General features: G+C 68.7%; 2 protein-coding genes across 2 annotated transcripts; both read right to left on the reverse strand.

The window, feature by feature from the left end:
* Positions 1 to 8,788: 8,788 nt before the first annotated feature.
* Positions 8,789 to 11,560, reverse strand: RPS19 (ribosomal protein S19). The gene is made up of 6 exons (XM_075907382.1): positions 11,475 to 11,560; positions 10,177 to 10,247; positions 9,971 to 10,071; positions 9,354 to 9,537; positions 9,194 to 9,248; positions 8,789 to 8,850 (listed from the first exon to the last, which is right to left on the reverse strand). Exons 2-6 carry the CDS (start codon positions 10,245 to 10,247, stop codon positions 8,824 to 8,826), a joined length of 438 nt encoding a protein of 145 aa, XP_075763497.1. The 5' UTR covers positions 11,475 to 11,560; the 3' UTR covers positions 8,789 to 8,823.
* Positions 11,561 to 12,713: 1,153 nt separating this feature from the next.
* LOC142819537 (adenosine receptor A1-like) lies at positions 12,714 to 17,060 on the reverse strand. The gene is made up of 2 exons (XM_075907402.1): positions 14,928 to 17,060; positions 12,714 to 13,833 (listed from the first exon to the last, which is right to left on the reverse strand). The coding sequence occupies exons 1-2, from the start codon at positions 15,251 to 15,253 to the stop codon at positions 13,107 to 13,109; spliced, it is 1,053 nt and encodes a 350-aa protein (XP_075763517.1). The 5' UTR covers positions 15,254 to 17,060; the 3' UTR covers positions 12,714 to 13,106.
* Positions 17,061 to 17,064: the final 4 nt, after the last annotated feature.

A 17,064-nucleotide genomic window follows, 5' to 3' on the forward strand; every position in this document is an offset into this window, starting at 1 on the left:
GGGTTGTTGGGGGCTCAGGGTTGGGTGTGGAGGGGTATTGGGGGCTCAGGATTGGGTGTGGGGTTGTTGGGGGCTCAGGGCTGGATGTGGGGGTGTTGGGGGCTCAGGGCTGGGTGTGGGGGGTATTGGGGGCTCAGGGCTGGGTGTGGGGTTGTTGGGGGCTCACGGCTGGGTGTGGGGGGGTATTGGGGGCTCAGGGTTGGGTGTGGGGTTGTTGGGGGCTCAGGGCTGGGTGTGGAGGGTGTTGGGGGCTCAGGGCTGGGTGTGGGGGGGTATTGGGGGCTCAGGGCTGGGTGTGGGGGGTGTTGGGGGCTCAGGGTTGGGTGTGGGGGGTTGTTGGGGGCTCAGGGCTGGGTGTGGGGGGTGTTGGAGGCTCAGGGTTGGGTGTGGGGGGGTGCTGGGGGGCTCAGGCCTGGGGGTGTATAGGGGTGGGGGGGTTGAACACCCCTCCCTCAGAGATTTGCACCAGGGCCGCTGGCTCCCCCCTTTGCGGCGCCGTCCGGCAGCGGGAGCAAAGGGCCCGTCTGTCCCCCCGTAGTCGGGCCCTTTGTGACAGCGCCGGGAAGGTGCCAAGCAGGGCCTGGTACGAAGCCCCCTGCCTGGCTCGCCTCTGATCCCCAGTGGGGGCGAGGGGGGGGAGTTGTGGGGCCCAAGGGGGGTCGCACACAGGGGGGCTCAGTGCCCGGATGTTGCTGGTTCAATGTGGGGGGGGGGGTTGTTGTTGCAGAGACCAGCCTGGGGTCTGGCGCCCTGGCACCCCCGGAGCACACGGCCGGCTCCAGCCAGACAAGGGCCGGCAGAGGGGACCCGGCCACGCCCAGCTGGTCCCGGCGAGGGGGGAACATTGGCCGGGGAGGGGAGGGGAGGGGCCCGGGCGACCCCGTTACCTGGGGAGAGACACTGGCCGGGGGAGGGGCTGTTGGGGGGTACGGAGGCTCTGCTGGGAGACGGGGCTGTTTTTGGGGACTGAGGGCAGAGCAGGCAGGACTCAGCCGGCTGCAGGGGAGACTCGGGGGGACCCAGGGGGGCCAGGCCGACAGGCTGGAGGGATCCGTCGCCCCTCGTGCCGGGGCTGGCCGGGAGTCGCTCTGCTCTCTCAGTGTTTCTCAACCTTTTTTTATAAAGTAGCCCTTTAAAAAACACGCCAAGTACCCCCAGCACCTACACTTTTCAGACACAGTTTTTTCTACCATCGCAGCACATGTCTTTAAACAACTCCTGGGAGCCAGGCGGGTGGTGGCATTTTGGGTGTAAAAGTCCCAAACTACTAAAGTGCTGTAAAACGTCAAACAAAAATTGACTTGTCTCCAAATTTCCGTTGTGTGGCCTGAACTGCTGGGCTGGGGGGCTCCCCGAAAAGGGGCTGCCACACTGGGGGGGTCCTGCCTGGGGACAGAGGGGCTGAGCATGGGAAGGACCTGGGAGCCGTGATGGGGGGGTAGAGAATTGTCCCTGGGGTCTGTCCTGGGGGCGCCGCGCCTGGCAGTGGGGGAAGGGTCGGAGCAGCCGAGTCGAGGCTGGAAGCCCGGCCGCAGAGCGAGACGCCAGGCGCTCCCGCTGCTCAGAGCAGGCGCCGGGACCCCTCGTCCGTCTCCGAGCCCCATTTAGCTGCTGTGGGCTGGGGCTGGGACGCCCAGCACCCTCAGGCCGGCAAAGGCGCCATTCGTGAGGGCAGGGGGCAGTCGCCCCCCCAACTGGAACCCCTGGATTTCATACTTGAGGCCCGGCCCTGGCTCTTACCTGCAGCCGAGTCGGGGCGGCTCGCAGCTCCGTCCTGGGCAGAGGGGGGCAGGGGATCAGAGTAACACGAGGCCGGTTACTCAGGCAATTGCAGGATCGTTCGATCCACGTGAAAGCGTCGCCGGGTGCTGCACGGAAAGGGGGGGGGTAGGAGTGAGTGTCGTGCTGCAGGGCCCTGCGTTTGGACCACGGCTGTGAAACTTACAAACGTTCTTGAAATCGGGAGAAATCGGGGTGGGGAACCTCAGGCCTGGGAGCCAGATGCAGCCCTCGGCTTCCCTGGCCTAGTCCCCCCGGTTCAGGGCTCCCCTCAGCACTGGGGAGCCTACGCCGGTACTCCAGCGCCTCTGCTGACCCCACCGCCGCGCTGGAGCACACGGACTCTCCTCGCCGGGGCCCCTGAGCCGGGGCGTGGGAGGGGACGTGGGAGGGTCTTTCTGCTTCTCAGTCGGGGGCCACGTCAAAGCGAGGGGGTTTTGGTTTGGTTTTGCTTCTCACTTGTGTGTGACCCTGCCTGATTTTTCGGTGGCTCCGTGGCCCCCGACCCAACCCCGTGAACAATGACTAGTCCCGAGCCGAGTGCAGAGAGCTGCAAAGGGATCTTGCAACACGCGGGCAGGTGGAAGTCAGGGTGGGGCAGCGCGCATGGAAAAATCGAATCCCGACTTTACCCACGAGAAGGATGGGGACTGGATCAGCTGGGACCCCTCAGGTAAGAGATCTCGGAGTCACTGGCTGTTGCAGTGGCAGCCGCAAAACGGACTCGGTCCCTGCACCCTGGGAATCCTTCGGGAAGGAGAAAGACTCAGACAAAATACCATGTTGCCTCTACCTAGAGTCACTGGATGCCCCAGCCTGAACACCGCGAGCAGGCCTGGTGACCCCCTTAAATAAAGATCCATTGGCTCTGGGAAAGGTGCAGCGAGGCCCACAGAGGTGAGTGGGGTGAGGAACCGCGTCCCCAGGAGGAAATGAACGGGACTGGGAAAAGAAGCGACTGGAAGGCAGGGGGATACAATAGGGGTCCAGAGAGTCCCGACCGGCGGGAAAGCAGCAGAATGGAATAGGATCCGTCCCTCCCCTGACATAGCACCAGCAGCTGAGGCGACGAATGTGCAGGCAGCCGATTCCAAACAAAGGAAATGATTTCTTCGCAGCGACCTGTGGAACTCTCTGCTGGAGTACGGGGGAAAGGCCCAGCCCATAGCAGGGTTCCAGGAAGAACAAAATATGTTCATGGAGGGCAGGTCCCTCAATGGCTACGGGCCAGGGAGGGTGTCCGTAGCCTGTTTGCCAGAAGCTGGGATTGTGTAATCCTCTGCAAGGGAAACTGAGGCACAGGGAGGGAGGGCTCACTTGGTGATCCCCTGTTCTCTCCACTGCCTCGGGCACCTGGCACTGGCCACTGTGGGCAGAGAGGACATGGGGCCGGATGGGCCGTTGTCGGACCCAGCCTGGTCAGTCTGATGTTCTTGTACAGAGCCCAGATGTGCCTGCCCCACTGGAGCTGCCCCCCCCCCCCCCCGAGCGCTGGGGTAGAGCCAGAGTCCTGCCCACCACCTGCTCAGCCACTGCCAAACCGGCAGAGCCCCAGAGTCCTGGCTAGAGATGCTGTAAGGGGGGGCAGTGTGTGTGTGGGGGGGGTTCATTTCACCCCCCATTCGGTGCTCGGCCTGTAATAAGCATGCTCAGTACCATGCTGACGGCTGTGTGCTCAGTTCCCCCTCCCCCCACCCCAGCTGCCCCCTCACGTCCCCTCTTCCTGCCGCGGTCTCCCTCCGGCCGCCCCGTAGCCACTGGTCCCGAGGGCCCCATGGCTTGTAGGCAGCCCCCCACAGCAGCCCCAGCCTCAGCCCATGGGAGGGATGGGGGGGTGCACCAGGGCCCAGCGTCCCAGGGCAGGCCAATTGCTCGGGGGCCAGGACGTGCGCCCAGAGCACGAAGAGCCAGGCGCAGCCCCTGGGAAGTGGGGAGGGGGGCCAGGAGCGGCTGCCGGGCAGGGCTAGAAAGACCGTGCCTGGCTTGGGACTGGCCCCGTGTGCCCTGCGGGGAGCTGGGGGGACCTGCCAGACCCTCCAGGGGCAGCTAGCGACCAGGAACAGAGCCGGAGGCAGAGAGGGAACTGGGATGTGGAGCAAGGGGAGGGCGCTTTCGAAGACCTGGCTCCAATTCCCTGCTCTGCCACACTCCTGTCCCATGCCTCAGTTTCCCCTGCAGAGGGGTGCAGAGTCCATGGCAGTACAAGTGCCAGAAGCCTTCTGCCACCCCGTGCCTCAGTTTCCCCCGCAAAAGGCCAGCCAGCTCCCAGGTGGAAGAACCGTGCAGACAGGGAGGCCGGCGGGGCTAAGCCCCCCCCAGAGCTCCCAGCTGGGAGGGGCCGGTGGAGCCCTTCCATTGCCCGCAGCCTGTCGCTGCCAGGTACTGGGGCTCCCCGCGGTGCCAACACGGCCCCAAGTCTCGCTGTGGGACAGGTGCTGGCACTGGGTGGATCTGCCCCCAGCCTGGCACACGGGTAACCAGGCAGGCCCAACCCGCGGCCCACGAGCAGGCAGGGGGAGGGTGCGGAAGCTGGGGTAAGCGAGGGGGTCCCGGGGAGACAGGTGTCGGGAATCGGGGCCCTTGGCTCCCCCGCCTTTGCCCCACGTCCGGCAGCTGCTTTCTGCCGGCTGGTGCTGCCACCCTGAGGCCGCCCCGGGAACGCAGGCCGGCAGAGCGGCGGGACACCTGGCATCTAGCGCTGGGCCACGCAACTTGGCAAGCCCAGGGCCACACAGCTACCCCCAGCGCATGCCCAGGGCGGGGCTTCAGTGTGGCTGCACAGACATGCAAATTGATATGCAAATATATGCAAATAGCTTCGTTCACACTGAGGGGCATGAATTCTACCCAACACGCAGGCCTCCGGTCAGCCAGCTCCGCTGCTATGAACACAATGCAACATGTGCCCGAGTGCCACGCCCAGGGCCTTGCCCAGCCCGCTTCTCTGCCCCCTGGCCCTGCTGGGGGCCTCTCCGCCCCCCCCCCCCCGGGGCAGGTGGGCAGGGTGTCGCCATGGGAACGGGAAAGGCGCGGGATGGAGCCTGGACGCGGTTACGCGCTGCCAGCCAGAGACAAGGCCGGGCGCCCGGCGCAGCCCCCGCTCCCGGCTCCACATCGCGCCAGGCCTGCACCCTTGGGGCAGCAACGCGCCAGGGCACAGCCATTCCACCCCCCGTAGCTGGGCAATGGCCCCCCCGGGGCAGACAGCGCTGGGGCGAGGGCAGGACGTAGCCAAGGGGGCTCTCGGGGCAGGCGGCCTCCCCCTCCGTGTCTGCGCCACCCTGGCCCGTAGTCCGGCTGTTTGGGTGGGCTCCCAAGGACAGCGGCGAGGCTGGACTGGCCGGGATCGGCGGCCGAGGTTCCCCCCCCCCCCGGCACAAACAGCCCCTAGCGCCAAGGAAGAATTAACACGCTCGGGGGGAGCACAGCTGGCCAGGGCGGGGGGGCAGCGCCGAAACCGACCCAGCTGGCTGACGGACACGGTAGTGAAACGGGGTGTGTGTGTCATGGGGTCCCTGGCTCAGAGGCCACAGCTGCCCTCCGAGCACTTGGCACAGAGCCTGCTTGGCGTGGTGGGTCCAATCCGGGAGCGCCCACCCCCTCGCTCGCCCCTTCTGGGATGGGACCCGACGGCCGAGCTGATGCCGGGCTTGGAGCTGGGAAGTTTCTCCCCATTGCTAACCTCCAGCTCGCACGCTGCCAATGACACCGATTCCCTCTAGTAGCTCCAGGGAATAATTGATCCCTGGCCGCTAGAACAGCCCTGCATACTGGTCTCCGCTCCCCCTTCAGCCTTCCTCTCCCAAGCTGCGCTGTGCCCGGCGCTTTAATCTTCCTCCCAGGGCCGGTACCAGCCTTCCTTGCCCACTAGGCTGCGTCCAGACTGGCACGATTTTGCAGAAATACTTTTAACGGAAAAGTTTTTCCGATAAACGTATTTCCGCAGAAGAGCGTCGAGATTGGCAAGGGTGCTTTTGCGCAAGAAAGCTCCGATGGCCATTGTAGCCAAAAATGAAGGTGCCTCTCTACACTGGCCTCTCGCGCAAGGATTCTTAAGTATTCGTGCGCAAGAGGGCTTATCCCTGAGCGGGAGCAGGAAAGTATCTGCACAAGCAGCACTGATTTTGTACATTACCACGTCAGTGCTCTTGCGCAAATTCAAGCGGCCAGTCTAGACGCACCCATGGTGATCGGGGAACAAAATAGCAAATGACTTTTAAGGCTGCTAAATGCAAAGTAATGCAGATTGGAAAACACCCCACCGACACATCCAAGATGGTGGGGTCTGATTTAGCTACAACTACTCAAGACACAGATCTTGGAGACGTTGCGGCTAGTTCTCTGGAAACAGCCACTCACGAGGCTAGGTCCACACTACAGAGTTTTTCGACACGCTCTTGCACAAGAAGCTTTTGTGGAAGATCGCGTCTGATAGAAGCGTCTCGCGCAAGAAGCCTGCAGCGAAGACAAACCTGGGCAGCAGCAAGCAAACCAGAATTTAGGAATCATTAAAAAAGGGGATAGGGAATAAGACAGAGAACAGCTTATTGCCTCTGTATGAAACCATGGGGCGCCCACGTCTGGAATACTGCGTAGAGATGTGGTCGTCTCCTCTCAGAAAAGATCTCTTGGCACTGGAAAAGGTTCAGAAAAGGGCAACAAAAATGCTGAGGGGTTTGGAACGGGTCCCACGTGAAGAGATTAAAAAGCCTGGGACTTCTCAGCGTAGAAAAGAGGAGACTGGGGGGGGGGGGGGGGGATATGAGCGAGGTCTATAGTCACGTCTGGTGTGGAAAAAGCAAATAAGGAAAATTTGTTCCCTAACATACGAACTGGGGTCACCAAATGAAAGAGGGTAGCACATTTAAAACAAACCAAAGGAAGGTTTTCTGTGCACAAGGCAACCAACCTGTGGAACTCCTCGCCAGAGGATGTTGTGAAGACCAGGACTTTAGCAGGGTTCAATAAAGAGCCATCTAGATTCATGGAGAGCAGGTCCATCAATGGCTATTAGCCAGGCTGGGCAGGGAGGTGCTCCGACCTCTGTGTGTCAGAGCCGAGGAATGGGTGACAGGGATGGTTCCCTGTTCTGTTTGCTCCCTCCAGGGCACCTGGCCTTGGCCACTGTGGGCAGGCAGGACACTGGGCTGGCTGGGCCTTTGGTCTGACCCCACCTGGCTGCTCGGGGAGTTCCTGGCCATGGGGCGGGAGGTGCCAGCGTCCGCTCGGCAGTGTCTGCGCTGTCGTCCATGCAGCCCTGCCAGCTCCGCAGCCCCCCCACTCCCACGTTTCTCTCTTGCTTTGCCCTTCGCTGGCAGAGGCCTGGCAGCCCTGCCCAGGGGAGAATTCGCTGCCCCGTGCGACATGCAGGCCCCTGCCGGTAGCGCTGGGCTGGCGGTAAACACAGCGGCTTGTTGAATGAGACATCCCGTCCCTCGCCTTGTCCCCCTGGGGCTGACATGGCCCCGGCCGGGGCTCGGTTTGTGCGGCTGCAAGTCGAGGGGAGAGTAAAAATCGCTGCTTGAGTTGTAGCTGGAAAGGACTCGCATGGCCGGGGCCCCAGCGGGCTGGTCTCTCCAGCCTCCCTCCCGCCTCGCCACAAACCAGGCCCGGCTGCAGCCACTGGGCTGCCCAAGCCCTGCACGAGAAGGGGAGTAGCTGTGGAGAGCCCCTCCCAACCTGCTCCGCCCTGGGGCCTCAGCCAGCGCCGACCGCAGGGAAAACGGCCCCCCAGCACGTTCCAGCCTCACCACCTCCGCTCCCTGCCAGGGCCCCGCGTGGCCAGCACAGCCTGCGTGGGTCTTAGCCCCTGGCCCCACAGGGTGCGTGCGCCAGGACTGGGGCCCTGCAGCCAAGCCCTGGTCCCCCGGGGCTTCCCCCATGGGGCACGGTGAATGCCAGGAGCCACAACACGGGGCTGACCGGGGCTCTCAGCAGCAACGCGGAGCTCCCGGCAACCGCCAGGCCCAGGCAGAGGCCTTTCTCTGGGCTGCCGGGGCCCGGGCCCGAACGCAGACGGGAAGGGTGGGGAGGCGCCGTGCCCAGCTGCCTGCAGAGTCGGGGGCCAAGGAACCCACAGCCCGTCTGGACAGGGGCTTGTCCCACTGGGTCTTAACCCCCCCCCCGGGGCAGCCGCTCCCTGGTGGCCCCACACCCAGCGGCAGCGTCTCCGCCAGCCCCGCTCATTGCTTTGGCTACATTGAGCCACACCCTGGGGCCCCAGCCCAGCCCCCCAGCTACCCATGGCTGTTCCCAGCGAGCTGGTGCACCCCTCCCAGCCCCACAACCCCCTTCCCGCAGCCACCAGGCGCTGCCCCGCTCGGGGAAAGGAGCCAGGCCTGGGCTGACATGGAGCCTGGCGCCAGTGCCCAGCGAGGCGGCGCAGATGACAAGCCCGAGGGCTGAGCCGGGGACACTCAGGCCCCGGACAGGAGGTTTCTATGCCTGGACGTGGTGTGGTCTGTGGGCCGGGCCCCATGGCTGCGCCAACCTCCCCCGTGCCGCACTACACTCTCTGGGGCAGCACCAGCTGCAGAGCCTGGGGGGAGGGAGGCCCCAGCAGCCTGGCCCCCCAAGCCATTGGACTATCCAGGGGCAGGGCAGCCTCTCGGCGCTGGCCCGGGAGGTGCCCTGGGCCACACCAGCGTCCCGGGAGGCAGCGAGTGACTGTGGGCATCAGAGGCTCGCCAGGGACTGGCTGGTGGACTTTGGGGACAGGGGGTGTCCTACACGCCCCCCCCCCGGGGCTAGGGGAGCCCCCCCACCTGCCCTGCTGGAACCCAGCCCCGGGGCGTGATGCCTCCAGCAGAAAGCAAACTGGGACTGGCCAGCCCGGCCCCCCAGCCACCAAGTGACAGGGACCAACTTCTGGCCACCTCGGCGACTTCACACAAACCCCAGAGGGGAGAGACTCAGTAGCCAACTCCCCGCACCCCCAGGGCCCCTCAGCCGGCGCGCCCCACGTCCCGGCCCCCCGCCCAGCCCCCCGCGCGAGGAACCAGGCCAGCAGTGAAAGAGGAACGGGTTTATTCTCTGCCAGCCATTTCAATGCTTCTTGTTTGCCGCTGCCACCTGGAAGAGAGGAGGCGGGTGAGAGCCGAGCCGGGCGGCCTGGGCGCAGAGCTACGCCCACGGGGGCCCCGCTGGGCACTGGAGCGAGCGGCTGCCCCGGGACGTCCAGAGAGCAGCCTGAGGGCTCGGGCTGGGCGGGCCAGGCTAGCGAAGGGGCCGGACTCCGTTCTGCGTCGGCCGCGCTCACCCTGCAGCAGGAGCTAGCGATTGGCCCTTTCCGCTGTCAAGGGGCTGGACCAACCCGGCGCCGGGCGCTATCTGTGCCACTGGGCCCAGGGGCGGGGGCTCCCACGAGCGCCTTGAGCGAAGGCCCCACCCCCTGGGGGCGGGGACGCAGGCTTACCTGCCCGGCGATTCGGTCCAGATCTCTCTGCCCCTGGGGGGTGAGTTTGCGGCCCCTGGAAGGGAAGGGGGAGGGTTAATGGGCTGGAGGGGCTGCAGCCCGTGGGGTGTCGCAGGGCTCAGGGCCCCTCCCGCCCAGCCGCCCCTGCCCCTCCGCTCACCCATCCTGATCCTTCTCCACCATCTTCAGCCCCTCCAGGGCCTGCAGCACCCGCCTGGCCACGCTCTTGGAGCCGCGGCTGAAGTGGCTGGGCATGACGCCGTTGCGCTGCCGCCCCCCGTAGATCTTGGTCATGGAGCCGACGCCGGCCCCGCCGCGCAGGTACAGGTGGCGGGCCGTGGACGCTGCGGACCCACAGGCAGAGCCGTTAGCTCGGCACCGCACCCCGCTCCCGCCTGCCGGAACGGGTTCCCCAGGGCGCAGAGCCACATTCAGAGCCACACGCTAACGCCCCCGGCCCGGTGCCCGGAAGGAGAACTCAGACAGCCCTGGGGCCCAGCCCTATAGCTCGGAAACAGAAGGGCCCAGGCGCTCGGGAGCACGCAGGGTTCTAGGCCTCTGCCTTCTCGGGATGTGCCGGTTGAAGCGGTTAACCTTAACGGGCGAGGCGGCCCAGTTAAGGTTAATAAGGGGGCTGGGATGCAAGGGCCTGGTTCCAGCGTCTACCGCTCCGATTCCGTATTCGTTCCAGTCGCCAGCTATGGGGACCCCCCACCCGGGGCGGCCGCCAGCGCGGGAAGGAAGCCAGCCGGCCCCTCGCGGCGCCGGGATCCTCACCTGCCCGGGTGTAGAACCAGTTCTCATCGTACGGGGCCAGCTCCTTGTGCTTGGCCAGCTTGACCGTGTCCACCCAGTCGGGCACCTTGAGCTTCCCCGACCTGGGGGCAGAGAAGCGGCGGCCGGGTGAGCAGCCGAGCGGAGACCCCGGCCCGAGGGGGCTGGGAGAGGGAGCGGGGACCCCACCCCCCGCCCCCCGCACTCACTTCTTCAGGAAGGCGGCCAGGGCCCGCACGAACTCCTGCTGGTTCACGTCCTTCACCGTCACGCCGGGCATCTGCGGGAGACACGCTCAGCGGGGCAGGAGCGACGGGCCCCCCGCATGGACAGCGCCCCCCCCGCCCTGACGGGCCCCCCGCCCCCCCCGCATGGACAGGCCCCCCCCCGCCCCGACGGGCCCCCGCCCCCCGCATGGACAGCGCCCCCCCCGCCCCGACGGGCCCCCGCCCCCCCGCATGGACAGGCCCCCCCCCGCCCCGACGGGCCCCCGCCCCCCCCGCATGGACAGCGCCCCCCCCGCCCCGACGGGCCCCCGCCCGCCCGCATGGACAGCGCCCCCCCGCCCCGACGGGCCCCCGCCCGCCCGCATGGACAGCGCCCCCCCCCGCCCCGACGGGCCCCCGCCCCCCCGCATGGACAGCGCCCCCCCCCGCCCCGACGGGCCCCCCCCCCCCCGCATGGACAGCGCCCCCCCCCGCCCCGACGGGCCCCCGCCCCCCCGCATGGACAGCGCCCCCCCCCCCCCGCATGGACAGCGCCCCCCCCCGCCCCGACGGGCCCCCGCCCCCCCCGCATGGACAGCGCCCCCCCCCGCCCCGACGAGCCCCCGCCCCCCCCCCCGCATGGACAGCGCCCCCCCCGCCCCGACGGGCCCCCGCCCCCCGCATGGACAGCGCCCCCCCGCCCCGACGGGCCCCCGCCCCCCCGCATGGACAGGCCCCCCCCGCCCCGACGGGCCCCCGCCCCCCCCGCATGGACAGCGCCCCCCCCGCCCCGACGGGCCCCCGCCCGCCCGCATGGACAGCGCCCCCCCGCCCCGACGGGCCCCCGCCCGCCCGCATGGACAGCGCCCCCCCCGCCCCGACGGGCCCCCGCCCCCCCGCATGGACAGCGCCCCCCCCGCCCCCGACGGGCCCCCCCCCCCCGCATGGACAGCGCCCCCCCCGCCCCGACGGGCCCCCGCCCCCCCGCATGGACAGCGCCCCCCCCCCCCGCATGGACAGCGCCCCCCCCGCCCCGACGGGCCCCCGCCCCCCCGCATGGACAGCGCCCCCCCCGCCCCGACGAGCCCCCGCCCCCCCCCGCATGGACAGCGCCCCCCCCGCCCCGACGGGCCCCCCCGGCAGATCAGACCCAGCGGCCCCGGATCGGCCCGCGGGGGGGGGGGGTCCCGGGTCACGTGGGGGGCCCCGCGGGGGGGGGCCCGGGTCACGTGGGGGGTCCCGCGGGGGGGTTCGGGTCACGTGGGGGGCCCCGCGGGGGGGGCCCGGGCCCCGGCGCTCACCTCGCTGCGGGCTCCGCGCTGCCGGGCTGGGAAAGGGCCGCACGGGGCCGCCCGCCCGCAGAACACGGGCCCAAGTCTCGCGAGAGCAGCGCCGGCCAATCGCCGCCGAGCGGCCCGGGCGGGGCGGGGCCTGGGGGCGGGAAACCTGCGCGTGCTCCGACGCGGCCTCGTCACCCGCTGCGGGGCGGAAGAGTGACGTCACGCCGCCTCGCTCTTACGTCACCGCCTCGTCCTCTGCCACTGCCTCCTTTGGTTGCGGCCTTTAACCGCGGCGCCATGACGTCATCGAGTCGACGTATGATGTCAACGGGCTGGAATGCATTCTTGTGACGTCACATATCCACTTTGTGACATCATCTATCTGTTTCACTATGACATCACAGCGACTCATCACCATGGCACCGAGTTGCATCCTGTGGGTGCCCCCAACAAGCCCCCCACCCCGAGGTTCTGCTGACACTCAGTGCCCCCTAACCGGCCCCCTGCTCCCCAGAACAGCCCCCGCTGGGTGCCCCAACCAGCCCCTCCTGCCCCCCAGGAACTGCTCATGCTCGGTGCCCCCTAACCTGCCTCCCTACCCTGGCCCCCCAGGAATAGCTGGCACTGAGGGCCCCCAAGTAGTCCCCCCACCCCCCAGAACAACCCACTCTGGGCATCCCCCAACCAGCTCCTCCTACCCCCCGGTAACTGCTCTCACTGGGCGCCCCCCAACCAGCTTCCCCCCCACCCTCTCCACCCAGAATAGCCTGTGCTGGGTGTTCCCCAACAAGCCAGTCCCCTGCCCCTCCCAGGAACAGCCTTATGCTAGGCACCCCCCCACAATGTCCCCACCCCTCTCAGGAAGAGCCTGTGCCTGGTGCCCCCTCTGTGTCCCCTGCCCCCCCGCTGGGAGCAGCCTGTGCTAGGTGCCCTCCCAGGAAGCACCTCCAAACCCCTTCCTGTCCCCTCCCCAGCTGGGAACACCTTGTGCTGCACCGAGCCATGGCCCATCCCCCCCACCGCCAGCCTCCCCCGTGCCCCACCACCACCAGTGGCAACTGTGCCCCACCACCACCAGTGGCAACTGTGCCCCATGTGAGCCAGCCCCGCCCTGGACTCTGCCTCCATGCCCCCAGCTAGAAGGGGTCTGTCTGGCAAGGACCCGGGGCCCCCACCCGAGCCAGCCCCGCCCATCACTGCCCAGAACGTGGGGCCCAAGGAAGAGGCCAGGCTGCCACTGCCAGTCACAGGACGGTTTTATTGCCGCGGCCGGGTCCGTTATCTCCCTGCCAGCTGTGCCATTGATCCCTGCCTCGGCTCCTTCAATAATTGCTCCAGGAGCCGGAGGCAGCCCCCCCGCCGCGGCGCCCCTGCTCCCTCCAGCTGGGAGTCTGCGTCGCACGCGGAGACGCCCCCCCCGAGGCCTCGAACCCGTGGCCGGAGCTCCGCCCTGCCCCGGATCAGGGCCCCACTTAACCGACAGTGACCCCAGAGATGCAGAGACTAACCCAGCGCTGGGCTGGGGAATTGCTGGGGGGGGGGGGGGAGGCATCACAGAATGGGGGGGGGAGATTTCCTGAGTGACGCCCCCTTCTCTTTACTGACAGGCCCGGGCGCTGGGCAGGGAGCCCGGAGCCGGGCCGGGGCTGGCCCTTAGGGCCTGCCACCCTGGCCCTGCGGATGAACCTTGGCGCGGTGGCAGCACAGGACGTAGCGGAGGAAGACAGACCGGAGTGCCCGCCCAAAGTCCTTCTTCCTCAGGGCGTAGACCAGCGGGTTGGCCAGGGAGTTGAGGTGGGAGAGCAGCACGGCCAGGCGGTCGAGCGCCTCGGAGCTCCGGCACCCGGGGCACAGCAGCCGGACGCAGTAGAGCACGTGCAGCGGGATCCAGCAGCCGCAGAAGATGCTGAGCAGCAGCAGGAGGGTGCGCGCCATGGGCAGCTCCCTGCGCTTGGCCGCCTGCGCGCCGGCCCGGAAGTGCCCGCGCACCAGCCGGAAGAGGTCGGCGTAGATGCCCAGCAGGGCGCCCAGGGGCAGCAGGGTGCAGGCGAAGAAGATGAAGTAGACCAGGTACTCGGGGGCGAAGACGGAGATGAAGGAGCAGCGGCCCAGGTGGGGGTCGTGGGGCTGGCTGGCGTGGGGGGTCCAGCGCGCCCCCGGGAGCACCTTGGAGAGGAAGCCGCCGTAGGGCTGGTCGTGGGCGATGAGGCGCAGGGGGGCTCGCTCCACGGCGAGGCTCATGGCCTGGCTCTGGTTCCTCTCCACGTACTGCCCCTGGCGGTTCCAGCCCATCATGGGCGAGAGGCCAATGAGCAGGGAGAGCAGCCAGCACAGGCCCACGGCGCCCAGCACCCGGCCCCTCCGCACGTGCATGGCGTAGCTGCGAGAACAGAGCCCGGTCAGGGCCAGCCGCCCCCCAGGCCGGGAGCCCCAAAGCCCTCCCGCCAGCTAGGCCTGGCACGCGCCCAGCCAGCCGAATGGGTGGATGCCCCTCCGGCCCTGCCCGCCCCAGGCCGGCCGGGGGCACAGACTGGCTCACCTAGTCTCAGAGCCAGCTGGCTGGAGTGGAGACCCAGCTAACGTGGCCTGCTGCTCCCCGGCTGGGTTCCCACCCGCCCATACGCCTGGGTCCCCCCCCGCCCATGTGTCTGGGTCCCCCCCCGCCCATACGCCTGGGTCCCCCCCCGCCCATACGCCTGGGTCCCCCCTGCCCATACGCCTGGGTCCCCCCCCCGCCCATACACCTGGGTCCCCCCCGCCCATACGCCTGGGTCCCCCCCCACCCATGTGTCTGGGTCCCCCCCTGCCCATACGCCTGGGTCCCCCCCCGCCCATACGCCTGGGTCCCCCCCGCCCATACGCCTGGGTCCCCCCCCCGCCCATGTGTCTGGGTCCCCCCCCGCCCATACGCCTGGGTCCCCCCCCGCCCATGTGTCTGGGTCCCCCCCGCCCATACGCCTGGGTCCCCCCCCTGCCCATACGCCTGGGTCCCCCTCTGCCCATACGCCTGGGTCCCCCCCCGCCCATACGCCTGGGTCCCCCCCCGCCCATACGCCTGGGTCCCCCCCCACCCATACGCCTGGGTCCCCCCCACCCATACGCCTGGGTCCCCCCCCACCCATACGCCTGGGTCCCCCCCGCCCATACGCCTGGGTTCCCCCCCGCCCATACGCCTGGGTCCCCCTCTGCCCATGTGTCTGGGTCCCCCCCCGCCCATACGCCTGGGTCCCCCCCGCCCATACGCCTGGGTTCCCCCCCGCCCATACGCCTGGGTCCCCCTCTGCCCATGTGTCTGGGTCCCCCCCGCCCATGTGTCTGGGTCCCCCCCCGCCCATACGCCTGGGTCCCCCTCTGCCCATACGCCTGGGTCCCCCCCCGCCCATGTGTCTGGGTCCCCCCCTGCCCATGTGTCTGGGTCCCCCCTGCCCATACGCCTGGGTCCCCCCGCCCCGGGGCCCCGCCCTCCTCTCTTGCCTGCGGGGCAGCCGGATTTTGAGGTGGGCGTTGAGGGCGATGAGCAGCAGCAGCAGGACGGAGAACTGGGTGGTGACGAGCGGGAAGCAGGCCAGGAAGAGGCAGGTGTAGAAGCAGAGGGACAGGTCCATGCTCAGCACCACGGAGAAGGGGATGGCCAGGGCGCCCACGCCCAGGTCGGCCAGCGCCAGGCAGCCCACCAGGCAGTTGGTGACGCTGCGCAGGCGGCGGTGCAGGCCGAGCGTGGCGCACACCAGCAGGTTGGTGCCCACCACGGCCACGGCCAGCAGCCCCTCCAGCAGCACGAAGGCGAAGTGCAGATCCATGGGGGGCTCCGGCCCGGCGGTGCCCGTGGCCAGCCGCTGCCGCTGCCTTGGCTGAGCGCTCCCTGAGCAAACAGGGCGGGGGGGGCCGCATTGATCCTGGCCCTCGCGGCGCCGGGCGCCAGCTGCCGGCGGGGGAACGGCCGGGCCAGGCGGGGGCGGGGCAGCCAGGGGCAGGGGCAGGGGCGGAGCAGACCAGGGGGCGGGGGTTCCCGAACCAGAGGCTGAGATGCACACCTGAGCCCCGCGTCGGGCGTCTCAGCGCTTCGCTGCCCAGCGCCAATGCCGGGCCCAGGGCTCCCTGGGGTGGGGCCCGGGGCTCCCTGGGGTGGGGCCCGGCTCTGGAGTCTGTCTGCAGCCCCTGGGAGCCGGGGACCAGGGCCGGGACAGGGGCTCTTGGGTGCTACCGTAAAACACCTAATAGCAACTGTAATGTGCAGCCCCTGGCGCTACCGTAAAACACCTAATAGCAACTGCAACGTGCAGCCCTTGGCACGCCCTGGCCAGGCCAGGCTCATGGCCGCTACCATAAAACACCTAATAGCAACTGCAACGTGCAGCCACTGGCGTGCCGGGGACCCGGGCCAGGGCAGAGGCTCCTGGGTGCTACCGTAAAACACCTAATAGCAACTGTAATGTGCAGCCACTGGCCTGCCGGGGACCGGGGCTGGGATCCTGTGTGCTACCATAAAACACCTAATAGCAACCGTAACAGGCAGCCCCTGACGCGCTGGGGACCTGGGCTGGGGGGGCTTTGGAGAAACAGCCCATGGGCTGCTGGTGGCCCCCAGCGCTCTGAGAGCGGCCAACAGAGGCTGCAGAGGGAGCGGCTGCTAGTGTGGGCCCAGAACCGGCAGCCCCTGAGCCCTGCGGGCTGCAGCAGGAGGAGGCGCTGGTGGCTGGAGAGCGGTGACCCGCCCTGCCCCGCCCTGCCACACCCACCGTCCGTCGCCCGGGGCGAGAAGCCGGGACCTTCGCCTGGCCGGTGTCCCAGCATCCTCCTGCCGGGGCACCGCTCAGGCAGGCAGGGACTCGCTTGCTGGGCTGGATGGAGCCTGTCGGGGCGGCAGTGCAGACCTCTGGGCTAGTCAGGGGGCCGTGACGCCCCCCTCCAGGGAGCCACAAGACCAGGGCGTCCATAGTCTCCTGGACCCACTTTTGCTGGTGAAAGGGCTGAGCTGCCCGAGTCCCGCCCGCCGGGGCTGCCCCCCCCCCCCGGAGCGGGTCTGGCATCTGTGGGGGGGACGAGGCAGGAGCCGCCCACGAATTGCAGCAGGTACAAAGACCCAGGACTCACGCGCCACCTCGGTCCGCCTGCTAGAGGCCAGTGCTGGCGGCTGCCTGGCCCTGGGGGGTTCCATGCCCCGGGCGGGTCCCAGGGCTCCGGGGAGGCTGTGGGAAGGGAAGGATTCCCTGGGAGGAAGAAGAAGGGGCCTTGTGCATCCTCTACCTCATCGCCGAGTCGACCGGAGCCCTGCCCGGCCTGTGCCTACGGGACGCGCCACCGGCCCTGCACACCGAGGGGAGCTGGCGTCGCAGGACAACGACCTGACGTCGCCCGGTGCCGACATGCCCCCCCCCCGCCTGCGAGGGGCTGGCAACGCTGGTGTCGCTGCGGATCCAGGCTCGGCTCCGACCCCAGCGTGAGGAACGGCAGCGCCCGGGCTCGCCGGCCCCGCGTCCTGCTGGTTTGGTGTGAGGAGGGGGCCTGCGAGGCCAGGGACCACGTCTGAGCCATGAGCAAGGCCCTGCTCCCCCCGCCCTGGGACGGGAGGGGCGTTAGCGGCCCCTGAAACGGGCCTGGACTCCTTGTG

The sequence above is a fragment of the Pelodiscus sinensis genome, chromosome 24 (genome assembly GCF_049634645.1).
Source record: "Pelodiscus sinensis isolate JC-2024 chromosome 24, ASM4963464v1, whole genome shotgun sequence".
NCBI lineage: Eukaryota > Metazoa > Chordata > Testudines > Trionychidae > Pelodiscus > Pelodiscus sinensis.

Coding starts and splice junctions, on each gene's coding strand:
- RPS19 (XM_075907382.1), bottom strand. CDS start 10,247: ATGCCCGGCGTGACGGTGAAGGACGTGAACCAGCAGGAGTTCGTGCGG. Junction 9,249..9,353: donor GTGGAGAAGGATCAGGATGG/GTGAGCGGAGGG, acceptor CTTCCCTTCCAG/GGGCCGCAAACTCACCCCCC. Junction 8,851..9,193: donor TGGACCGAATCGCCGGGCAG/GTAAGCCTGCGT, acceptor CCTCTCTTCCAG/GTGGCAGCGGCAAACAAGAA.
- LOC142819537 (XM_075907402.1), bottom strand. CDS start 15,253: ATGGATCTGCACTTCGCCTTCGTGCTGCTGGAGGGGCTGCTGGCCGTG. Junction 13,834..14,927: donor AAAATCCGGCTGCCCCGCAG/GCAAGAGAGGAG, acceptor CTGTTCTCGCAG/CTACGCCATGCACGTGCGGA.